The sequence below is a fragment of the Chanos chanos genome, chromosome 14 (genome assembly GCF_902362185.1).
Source record: "Chanos chanos chromosome 14, fChaCha1.1, whole genome shotgun sequence".
Taxonomy (NCBI): domain Eukaryota; kingdom Metazoa; phylum Chordata; class Actinopteri; order Gonorynchiformes; family Chanidae; genus Chanos; species Chanos chanos.
In genome coordinates this window covers 5,638,317-5,650,561 of record NC_044508.1, presented here as the reverse complement: position 1 = coordinate 5,650,561, position 12,245 = coordinate 5,638,317, and the positions used below count along the sequence as shown (strand labels likewise).

The 12,245-nt window shown below is 41.0% G+C and overlaps 1 protein-coding gene across 1 annotated transcript; it reads left to right on the top strand.

Annotated features, from left to right (window-relative positions):
• The first annotated feature begins 8,882 nt into the window (after positions 1-8,882).
• On the top strand, positions 8,883-11,880 carry prdm12b (PR domain containing 12b). Its single transcript, XM_030791997.1, has 5 exons — positions 8,883-9,102; positions 10,438-10,628; positions 10,785-10,940; positions 11,062-11,176; positions 11,453-11,880. The coding sequence occupies exons 1-5, from the start codon at positions 8,883-8,885 to the stop codon at positions 11,878-11,880; spliced, it is 1,110 nt and encodes a 369-aa protein (XP_030647857.1).
• Positions 11,881-12,245: the final 365 nt, after the last annotated feature.

The window sequence follows — 12,245 nt, the reverse complement described above, 5'->3', positions numbered from 1 at the left end:
ATTTCCTCTCCGTTGTATGATGTAATTATATCGTTTCAAACGCATAATAGCCACAAAACGGAATCTCTTCATTTTAGGAAACCCAGCTTTTCATTTTTTTCCGGACACAACATTCAAATAGTCATCTTCGCCCCGCTTCAACAACTCAGTCGCAACGTTTCTTTTGGCCCCGTGCCCATCGAGCGCTCAAGAGCCATCCCAAATGAGGCTGACGCGACTCAACATGTCCCCCTTTTCCCTCGTTCAGGGGGAGCTCTCCGTGTCGCATCTCCCTCTCGCATGCCTGTGGTCCTGGAGAGATGAGGTCATCCCATCTGCACTACCAGTAATTACACATCATAGAACAGCGACTTTGCAAAATTGATGTTCAATAAGGGCAGAGCCAAATGGGCATTTTAAAAGTTCGAGGCAGGAAGCCTGCCTCGGAGAGAGAACCCGCGGGTCGGACGGGGAATATCGGCATGGGAATTGCCAACAAGCTACAGCCGCACTTGTACATGCGCTTCTCTAATAGACATACGAAGCCTTGTGCCAAAAGCTCATTTGGCATCAATAGCAGATGAGTAATTATTCTAGTAATTATTCCACGGTGACCCCGAAGGTGTCCCTTAATTGAGTAGTGAGTGAAGTGAAGTGGTGCCAAGCATGATAAAAGCAGACGTACTAGGGCAGGAAATATCTTCTTAAGTGGAACAGTAAATACAGATAAGCGCACGTTTATTTCTCTGACCTTGAGGCCGATAACCACAGATTAAAAATTTAGAGTCCACAGGAAGAGAGACATTTGCTTTTAGTTCCAGAACGATTTTAGCCGCTCGTGTTTCGCCCGCTGATAGCTCCTTAACTCTCATGTATCAGCCTGTAGCAAAATTGATTTGCCATATGAAAACTTTGAACAAAGCCGTGAATGGGTTTCTAATTGAAAAGAGAGCCCCCCCCCCCCCCCCCCCCCCCGCCGCACCACCGTTGTTTTGAGACCACTTTCTGCAGCAATTTTGGTATTTCAAAACGTTAGGGTTACTCGTACGGCGAAAAAGAAGATACCCGAGGTTTATGTCCTCTTTTCCTTGATACCTTAATCCTTTCAGTGAAATGATAGGTAAATTAAGTAAATGTCGAGGTCTGGAGAAGCAATTTTCTCAAGCCTTCACTTTTTCATCATAATGGTCTTATTGTTAAAAGGATCAGTGACTTTCCTAAATTGCTAATGGGGGCCATTACTTATAGTTCCTGCTAAAGTAAATTGTGTTTGACAGCGACCGCATCATCATACTGTAAATGGGTTTGGTCCGTCGTCACTTAGCCTTAGGTATGTTCAACCTCGGTGACCGGCAAACGCTGCCGAAGTACTGTAAAATGTCAAGTCCAAACTCGTGACCGGCGTTAAGTTATGAAAATCATTTGAAGACGAACTTTCCTCCCACGGAAACATGAAACAAACTCAAAACAAAGGCTTGAGCCTTCATTCAAACCCCACAACTTTCTCTCTCTCTCTCTCTCTCTCTCTCTCTCTCTCTCTCCTGTCTCCCTTCCAAACCAAAGGCAGCCATTTAGTAGCCAGTGCAGGTGTAAACAAGTCTTGGTTTGATTGGATTAGTTCATCCTGTCGGGCCGGGTGTCAGGGAACTGTCACACGAGGCATCTTAAGCACTTATACCAATCCACAGGGGTTCTGTATTTGTGCCTTTAGAGTCCATTCTCTCTCGCTCTCTCTCTCTCTCTCTCTGACCCACTAAGACACATTGACACAAAGTTCTCATTGAAGGTTCATCCTTTGCTCATCTTCTGTTGTTTCAGTAAGAGGCATGAATAAGCCTGTGTCTGTGTAAGCGTGCGTAAGGAAGAGATACCACAAAGTTCAATAAAGTAGGGCAGCCAGCCTTTGCCAGCTATTTAATGGGACTATACGGGTCCTATTAGTGTGGTATTCACCAGCTATCTGTATGTATCCTGAACTGTTTGTATATCCAAACAATATGAGTGAGGCAGACATTTAATATGTTTATGGCATGTTTGTTACTTCCTAATTACATGATAATTAACAAAGGACTGTGGTAGGAATCACCTCACAGTTCGTCTTCTGCTGTTTTTGTAACAATGTCATAAATCAGTGGATGAGAGATTAAACTGAAGCTAACATCTGGTACTACTGAACCAACCACAATTCTGTGGGTTTTTGTTTTTTTTAAATGTGATCAAACTCACACAACCAGCAAAGTATATAAACTTCTCCACAACTTCTCCATCACACTTATACAGGGGACGGGGGTTACGCAGGTGGCATTGGAATGTCATCTCTCGCTTTTCTCTAAATCCCTGCTAAGCCTTAAGCCATGTTTATTGGCATCGGCCTTTGAACATAATGAAGCCACAGGTAGTCGCATGGCTGTTTTGTTCCTGCTGTAACTGATCGATTGTGCAGGCCAAATCACAGTGAGGAAATTCAATGCAAATCCCCTGGCGGCTGTCGAACCACTGACGGCGTAACCAGGCTGTTTTTTGTTGTTGTTTGTTTGTTTGTTTGTTTGTTTGTTTGTTTGTTTGTTTGTTTGTTTGTTTGTTTTGAGAGAGAGAGAGAGAGAGAGAGAGAGAGAGCTTGTTTATTTGTGTATATTTTCAAATCTGTGCTCACCCGGCAGTGTTCAAAATCTTTCTCTGGCTCATCTCCATATGAAATGTGTCATAGCAATTTTCCAAATCCATCTTCATTGGATATTGTCATCTTCACCCACTGGGGCGAGCTACTCGTTCTGTGCCTCTCCTGCAGGGTCAAACTGCAGCTGTTTTCATATCTGCCTTTCGCTCTCCCTCCCCCCAGACTCTGAGAGATATCGAAGAACTACTTGGTTCAAATTTGTAATGTTTTCTGTGATCTTTGTCTAGACCTTGAAAAGACCTTGACTGAACGTTCAACTCACAATTTCATAATCCCATACTCTGTATTAAAATAATTTGCATTCTTAATGTGCATATTGTACTGCAGATAACGTGGTAGTGCGGTATTACAAAACATTTCCTATTGCATATTTCATCATCTGTATTAGATGGATATGATTAGTGTGGGACGGACAGGTAAACTATGATGCATGGGCACAATGCTTGAAAATTTATGCTAGTCATCGAGATTACATAAAACGTCCCAAAATATACTAATCATGTGATAAATAATCCTACAGTGAGTTTTCAGTCTTCTCCGTGTGAGCCTTTGGAACAGGACGATGAAAAGCGGATCAAATGCGTATTTTAAGTATTGAAATGATTGGGTCAAGCCCCAGTAGTCTTGACTTGGACATGTTGTGATAGAACTCTTTGACCTCGCCGTCCTTTTCTACTGAGGTTACTAAAATTTAAACAGAACCGAAAGCGCTCGAGACCGTAAACACAGAAACATTGCGTGAATGCCTCACATATCCTATGGCAAAAAAAAAGGGATGTTTATCTCGTTAATTAAGAGAACAAGGTCACGAGGAAAAGGGAGATTGAAGAGAGTTGAGAAAGGGATCAAATACTTTAAATACTTTTGTTCAGAACGACTAGTCAACCAAGGACCCGTCTGAGGTCCTCAGTTCTCCAAAAGTGAGAAATAACATGCAACGTGGCATCTGAACATGCTTCATTGGCCCCCATTTTACCAGAGATATCAGTCAGGGAAGCACCATTAAACATCATTAACCCCGCTAAGTTATGTTGCCAACAAGGCTGTGTGTGAATAAGGAAGGTGCCGGTCACCTAATACCTGTCCAGTTTGAAGTTCAAAATTCTTGTCAAGATATATGTGAACAGACGCTTAAAAAGACATAAAAACTGTTGTGTAATTTTTGGATGAGAGACTTTTATTATAATTTTTCAAATAAAGTTAAAAACAATCTTCAGTAATCGCTTTAAGTTTGTTTTTTGTTTGTTTGTTTGTTTGCTTTATAGATTAGATGAATAATTCTTCTTTACATCGAAGTTATAAATGTTTACATGAATATGCAACAACAAAAACTGAGCAGCTCTTGAATGTGCAGTATACAAGGTTGCAGTAACTCTCTTAAATATACAAAGACATAAGGCTGTGTAGGCATTGTATGATATGTTTTTCATCAACTTACATCACAACACACTAGCTGTCATCTTTTTACAGATTATGAATTTAGTTCGCATAATGTAAACTTACATTTCTCTCTCTCTCTCTCTCTCTCTCTCTCTCGCTCTCTGTATATTTAATGAAAATATACAAGCTTTGTCATTGCTGTATGCAATGTTTTTCATTCCTAACTGTACCTGTGCTATTCTGTTTTTTTTTTTTTTTTTTACAATTCAGTGAACTATTATGTTCATACTGTGATTGCTTGGTAGGCTATAAATACGCTCAAAGGCGCGCTCGTCTCAGCGGCAACGTCAATAGCAAACATTTTACCCGAAATATACCGTCAGCTCCTGCAGAGAGATGATCGGATAATGTCTTTCATGCACTCAATGCCAATAATTCAACCGCATTCAACTATAGAAAACATCGAGGAACGAATGCGTTTGTAGCTTTAAACTTTTACCTTTTTTTCAGTTTCGAAGGAATCGGCCTTTGGCACAATATAAATCTCGATAGCATAATTTAGTGCACAAAGCAAAGAGAAGCGAATCCTCATGACTCTCTGGCCCCCGTGCGGTGTTGGTCGTTTGTCGTTTATGTGTGTGTGTGTGTGTGTGTGTGTGTGTGTGTGTGTGAGTGTGTGTGTGTGTGTGAGTGTGTGTGTGCTGTCAGGTGAGTTTGTAATTACCTTTTATTCTCATGGCTTTTCACGTTGGCGCGACAGCAGTATGAAAAAAACGCATAGCAACTCCATTCAAACTGCTGAGGGAGCCTTTAATTTCTTTTGAAAACGCGTGATGTCTTATTTATTTTGATCTAATGGCATTTTCCTTTCCCCCTGTGTGTGGTTTGGATACATAGTAGACAAAACTAAGACTGTGTGACACTGTTTACATGATTTTTGTAAGTCATCGTTTTACCGGTATATGATCAGCGTTCTCACAAATAAACTGTGATAGCAGGCTATAAACAAATATTTGTACGCGTCGAAATCGGTACAAGACTGAACAATTACGACGTGCAGACGTTATATATTTCATTTATAGTACTTAATTAAAGAAACCTCGCGTTGGACCAGATGCCTTCGCCTTTTAAACTGATTCACTGAAATTGTGCACGTGCTTCCCGATACGTTGGTGAATAAATGCTTGTTGAATAAATACCCGGTTTCAGACTGAAAGGATTCAAACTGTTGAATATGTATAAATTTGTTGTTTTTTTTTCCCCTGATATTGAAGGATGCTTTCGGCCAAGACTTCAGTTCACCATTTGGGCACATTCTCATAACAGTGTCTCTGGCGCCGCACTCCTCAGCAAAATGCTTTTTAATGTCTTTTCTGTTTGCTTTAGAACTCTCCTCTGGTCTTTACGCTCTATTCATCCCCTCGCCTCAGCTGGTCTAAGTGGGCCAAACCTGGAGAAACCTCCATTTTTGTTTTGTGTTCTCTCTTTTTCAAATAATCAGCCGTGTGCCAAAAGTGTCCCTCTTGTTTTTACGCGTGCCAGTCACCTGCCGTATCCCTCAGTCCCTCTCTTTCTCTACGGCTCATCTGAAAAAAGCCTCCCTTTCTCTCCCCGATTCTTTTGACTTTCAGCAGTCTGGGTTCCCAATGAGATTCAGATTGGGTACATATTGTGTCACTATTGTCTTTCAAGGGCTGTACTACGCTAATTAAATTTTATCCAACCATATAAAAACGCATATACTCTCCGCTCTCCTTATTAAATTCAGTTGAGCCTTTCCAACCAAACTCACATCTATTTTCTTACCTCCTAAAAATCCCCTGTTCATTGAGTCAAATCAATTGAAAAACATTTGTGGATCTCTATTATTCTCGGATTTTTGTCCCCTTTCTTTTAATATAAAAGGCGGCCGCAACAGCTTGGTGCTTTGTGCTACTGAAGCGCTCGGGAAAGTAGAGGGGCATGAATCCGAAATGCATTGCGCAGGAGTACATATACTTACCGTCTCATTATCGAGATTACTTTTATCTGCACTTTATCATTTGCATTTACTTTTGTTGGTATAATGCTAATTCTGTGGATTACCCCTCAGTGTTTCTGGGCAGCGTCATATGACCGTCAAGCAACACTTTTTTTCCGGAACTTTTTGCAAAAAAAAGCTCTCAGATTTAAAGCGCAGCCGCTATCCAAACACAGTTTGTAAATACAAATTCTAGACATAAAGAAACATAACTGAATCCTATCCATATATGATAGCGTCGTATCATTTCAGTCTCTTTAAATGTTACTGAGCTGATTTTTAAAAAATCGTATTACATAAAATGACTTTTTAATGACTGGCATCCTGAAGCGAACGCTCAGCCCCGGGGCAAGGATTTCGACATCAATAGATATTATAAGCGGAGATTTGTGTCATCTGTCGCTGGTAATAACCGCGATCCTCAAAGTTGCTCTAGGTGATGAGCGTTCTGCTGAATGAATCAAAATGTGCTGTCAGAATCCTCAACAACTGAACAAATTCTCTTTAAATACTTCTGCGTCCAATTCATAGTTAAGCTAGATTCTTGCTTCTAACTAAAGGTATTTTCATGGGTTTTTTTCTTTTCCTTCAAGTACAGGTAGAAATAAGTCTTTCAAAAAAAGATAAATGCTATTATCCGTTTGGACCAAAAATCGTTTTGTCGCCGAGTTAAAATTTCGTTGAAATAAGATTTTTGTCATAACATATGACGTTCATGACTTATGTAATCTTCGTTTGACTAAAAAAAGTCTCGATCTCATCCCTCTATGTCTCTTTCCTTTTGGCCACACTTTTTCCGCGAATCCTTGTGGAGAGCAATAAATGTTTAACTACAATAAATATGAATCAATCTCAATGTGTGCAAATCCTATTCAGCTGGGAGTGGCAAATCCTGAGAAAAAAAGAAGCAAGGGTTAGGGGGGGGCCCAAAAGCAGCTGTTGAGCCGTAATCTTTTTTCTTACCCTGTCACTCACCTTCTCTCTCTTTCTCTCTCTCTCTCTCTCTCTCTCACACTCTCTCTCTCTCTCTCCCCATCACTCGTTAACGCGCTCATTTTTCCAATGGAACACTTTCCTTCCATTTCAGTTCATGTCTTGTTCCCCCACACACTCGTCAGACACCCCAACCGTGTCCAGATTTTCGGGGCCATCCCCTTGTAGTTATCCGAAGAAAAGGCGAGCGCATGGATGTCAAATTGCCCTCAAAAAAAAAAAAACACCGTGAAAGATTGATTTGCGGGACTTTTCATTGCAGCGACATTATTTCGGTGAGAGCTGAATAGGAAACCCGCAAGCCTTGGATGGAATAAAGATGTTCTCTCTGCTGGAGAGAGAGGGGGAGAAACTGCCCATTTAAGCTCAGTCCATCAACCTAGAAAAAAGAGAGAAGAGACAGACGTGCTGCCATTGAGAGAAAGCCCACAGTCTATACATTCTTCACAATACTAAAGACTTTAGATTAACATCTATGAATATTAAATCACCCACGCCTGCAAAAAAGATAGGCTACAATATAAAAGATATGCTTGACCCAGACGACTTTGCATATATTTTCACACTCTCGAACAGATAATTAAAACACATTTAACTTGTGTATATGTTTTTAATGATGATATCATTACAAAGTGCTTTTACAATGTTATATTTTCAAGGTTTTCAAGAAGCGGAGAGCACAAATACTTGACGAAAATCATCTGAAAATAAATCATTTTAAGAAACTGTCATACGAAACTCACAACATAATATTTTTTTTCTTTAGAAATATGAAGATGAACATCTTGAAAATATTGTCAATCTGTAGCCAACATGTTTCAGTGACTGGCTGTAAATTCAGTTTAACTTGATAAATATCAAAATATTCAATCGCGAATTACAGATTATGCTTAAAAGACACAACGTGTTAATAACGTTGTAATATATATTTATCTAATATTTATGTATTATGTATCATGTATCTTTTGAGAAAGTAGATCAATTTAATTTTTGTAATATATCTATAGATATAGAAATAGATATAGATATATATTCAAAATATATTTAGAATTCTTTAGAACACACATCATTTGCACACACGTAAATAAAACAAAGAAATATGTTGGTTGATGAGTATCCAAAACGTGACATACTTTCTGCCGAAACAAACACGATAAATGATGTACCGACAACCTTCTCTTTTTAATTCAGCTCGCTTGTTTGCTTGTTTTCATACTACGAGTCGTTTTTGTTTCCTGAAGTTTGCTTAGCTTTTCCCTGCCAAGAGCGACTGTCTAGGACACTTAACGAGGGAATTACGTCCCTCGGACGAGGCAACAGGAGGAGTGCGTCGCGCTTACTGGCTATCGCGTGGTGAGACGTCGCTTGTTTTTTTTTTTTTTTTTTTTGGCAAAACCGTGGTTATTGTATGTTGAACACCAACACACCCCCCGCCGACACAAACACTCCTCCTCTGACCCCCCTGAGGAGTGGCCACTCAATAAAGAGCGTGGCTTTTTTTTTCTCTAGAACAAGTCTATAGAACAGAAGAGGAGGGTCATTAATAACTAATTAGACCGGGTCAGACCTGGCGCATATAAAGCCCAACGGGACCTGGTAAAGGCGAAACACTTCCAAGGCTGCACAGGACGGAGAATTAATTGACATTAAACTCGACGTTTTCTTTCCTGCTTAACGTATTATTTGTTTTGTCTATTTCAGTTTAGTCAAAGTTTTTTGTTTTGTTTTTATCTTACAGCTGCGTATAATTTATATTGTCAATTTTTTTCCAGAAAAAAGGAATATAAATTTTATACTGGCCAAAAGGAAAATTAGGGAAAGTTGTGTTACGCTATGGGTTCAGTCTTGCCGGCAGAAGCGTTGGTGCTGAAGTCTGGATTTAAGCCGCAAACGTTGGCCTTGTCCGACATTATCACCTCGGACATCCTACACAGTTTTCTCTATGGTAGGTGGAGGAACGTTCTAGGCGAACACCTTTTTGAAGAGAAGACCAGCACAGTGAGTCCAAAAACCGCGTTCACCGCAGAGGTCCTCGCGCAGTCGTTTTCGGGAGGTGAGTGTAGACTGTCGAACTCCTCAGTTACATAGTTGTCTGCTTGTAGGTGTTTGTTTTCTGTCACCGTGTTTCCAAACGCTTTAACCTCTCTTAAAAAAATTAAGCCGAACGAAAGACGAAAACTTTACATGATGAAGCTCTGTGACGATTCCTGTTCAATCCATGTCCTTACTCCTCAGAGTAATGCGCCGTGCAATCTTTTCTTCCCAGAAAAACAGCAGAAAATCAAAATACATTAACGCTAAGTTGAAAATGAAAGACTATTTTAAATATTTTGCATTATTTAGTTCCCTTGTCATTCTTCAGATATGGACTTGTGTGGCATACGTAGTAGTAGCTACTTGGAGTGCAGGCAAACCTGTGCTGACTTTAATAAGGGTATTAAATTCATGTGGTTGACGTTGTGCTTGACCTGGGAAAGTTTTTAATGGGACCGCGACCATACACAGAGAAAAGCCTACCCTTTTTCTCATTCATCAGCTTGGGACAGCCTCTTTTGCCCCCCGCTTTGGCTGTCCCAGGCACTAAGCTTTTTTTTTCTTTTCTCTGTCGCTTTTAAAGTTTGCTGTCCCGCCGTTAATATTCCGTGAAGACTAATTCTATTTCTATTCACGCCATCTCAACCACCTAATCGCCTTTACATTTTTGTCTGAAATTCTTGAGCCATTTTTAAAAGTTCTCATTTCAAGTTCTCCGGGGGCTAATGAATTTTGAATTGCACATTTCGTTGATATGAATATGTGGGTTCGTCACGTTTAAAGCGTAGCAAATTGCCACATTCTTGGGATTAAAGGAGCATTTAACATTTAATGACTGGCATCCTGAAGCGAACGCTCAGCCCCGGGGCAAGGATTTCGACATCAATAGATATTATAAGCGGAGATTTGTGTCATCTGTCGCTGGTAATAACCGCGATCCTCAAAGTTGCTCTAGGTGATGAGCGTTCTGCTGAATGAATCAAAATGAGCCATTATTCGGAGCCTGTCGCTGCCCATCGAACAAAGCAGTATTTTGGTAGTCTATGATGAATCAGAGCGCACAATGCGTTTGGGCACCAGCTCAGTTATAATACATTCATTTGATTGACCTAATGAGGGGGGATTTGAATAATACAAAAGCCCTTTGAAATGTAGTGTAAAACCTGAGAAATGGAGTGGAAAATCCTTCTTTTCTCTTTTTTTTATCTCATTTTATTCTCTCCTTTCATTTAGGACAATCTATTTTTCAAAGAACTCTTAGCGCTGAAGTTGGTCGTGATGGAAATGTATTTTGTCTGCACGCTCATGCTTCTCGGTGGCCTAAACTCTTGCTGTTGCTGCGTTCTCCTTTTAGAGGTCCAAAAACTCTCGAGCCTGGTGTTACCCAGCGAGGTCATAATCGCTCAAAGCTCTATTCCGGGGGAGGGACTCGGCATCTTCTCCAAAACATGGATAAAAGCTGGGACAGAGATGGGCCCGTTCACGGGCAGGGTGATCTCGCCAGAACATGTGGACCTCTTCAAAAACAACAATCTCATGTGGGAGGTAAGCGCAACAAGTGTGGACATTAGGCTAAATGTAGAACGAAAACCGAACATTATTATTATTATTATTATTATTATTATTATTATTATTATTATTATTATCGTTGTTGTTCTTTGCTGTCTCCACCATAACTTTAAAGCATGCCTGTATTTCCAGGTTTTCAATGAGGACGGCACAGTCCGTTATTTCATTGATGCTAGTCAAGAGGACCACCGGAGTTGGATGACTTATATCAAATGTGCTCGGAACGAGCAAGAGCAGAACCTGGAGGTCGTGCAGATTGGAAGTAGCATATTTTACAAAGCAGTAGAGGTGCGTTAGACTGTGGAACAGACTCAATTACAGTAACAAGGGCCAAATAATTTATAGATAGCATTCATTTCAAAGATCATCCTCGGCCCCTTCTAATCTTTATTACTCTTTCTTTTCACAGACCATTCCCCCAGACCAGGAATTGTTGGTGTGGTATGGCAATTCCCACAATACATTCTTAGGCATCCCTGGGGTCCCAGGCGTGGAAGAAGAACAACATAAAAAGAGTAAGAATGGTGAGAATCTCTTGGGAATTGTATTGGACTGTGGGATTGGTCTGGAACGGTGGAGAGCTCGCTATCAGCTTTCATGGATAGAGCCTATTATTAAACGTGTACAAGACCTGTTGGACACTCTTTAATGTCCTTGGTTCCGTAGCTAACATCAGTCGTAATGTCATTAGACTATGTGTGTTCATAAAAAAGTAGCAGCCTATTTAAGAAGTTTTGTGAGTGCAAAAGTAATTTTACCTGAAAAGAGTGACAGTACTGTCTGGTTTTCTCCGTCATCAGATGATTTCCACCTCTGTGACAACTCTTCATCGTCATCATCTGCCTCTTTATCTACCGGAGGTCGCATGCGCTGCGTCATATGTCACCGAGGCTTCAACTCCCGCAGCAACCTGCGCTCGCACATGCGCATTCACACACTTGACAAGCCGTTCGTCTGCCGTTTTTGCAACCGTCGTTTCAGTCAGTCCTCCACGCTGCGCAACCACGTACGCTTGCATACCGGCGAGCGTCCATATAAGTGTCACGTGTGTCAGAGCGCTTACTCGCAGTTGGCGGGACTGCGGGCGCACCAGAAGAGTGCTAGACATCGACCAACTGAGTCTGGTTCTGTAGTGGGGCTCCAAGCGCACTCTCCGCCCTCAGCTCAAATGGCCGCTGTACCTCATCCGGCCTCTCTGGTTCATCACATTCCAACGATGGTTCTGTGAGGAATGCGAGCGCGCGCACACACACACACAGACACAGACACAAAACACTCTTGTGCACTGTCCACCAGTGATGACTAAAGCACATAATTGCCTAATTATGGATCCAAACCTGTTGCACAATCTTCCCGTCTTTGGACTGTGAAGTTCTGATCCATGACTGAAGGACTGGTTCCAGACTTGGCAGACAGATGGCAATGTCTCTGGTTTTACGTCACCATAAAGATTTCGAAACCAAGGCTATCCGAGTATAAACTGTATTTTAAAATTATTCGTTCTCCATTATTTGATAAAAGGACTGTTGTATCAACACGAAGCCACTTTTTTGAGCTTAGATATGCAGTGACTCAGTAATTAGTCGTGTCAAG

Coding starts and splice junctions, on each gene's coding strand:
- prdm12b (XM_030791997.1), top strand. CDS start 8,883: ATGGGTTCAGTCTTGCCGGCAGAAGCGTTGGTGCTGAAGTCTGGATTT. Junction 10,941..11,061: donor TATTTTACAAAGCAGTAGAG/GTGCGTTAGACT, acceptor TTCTTTTCACAG/ACCATTCCCCCAGACCAGGA. Junction 11,177..11,452: donor ACATAAAAAGAGTAAGAATG/GTGAGAATCTCT, acceptor CTCCGTCATCAG/ATGATTTCCACCTCTGTGAC.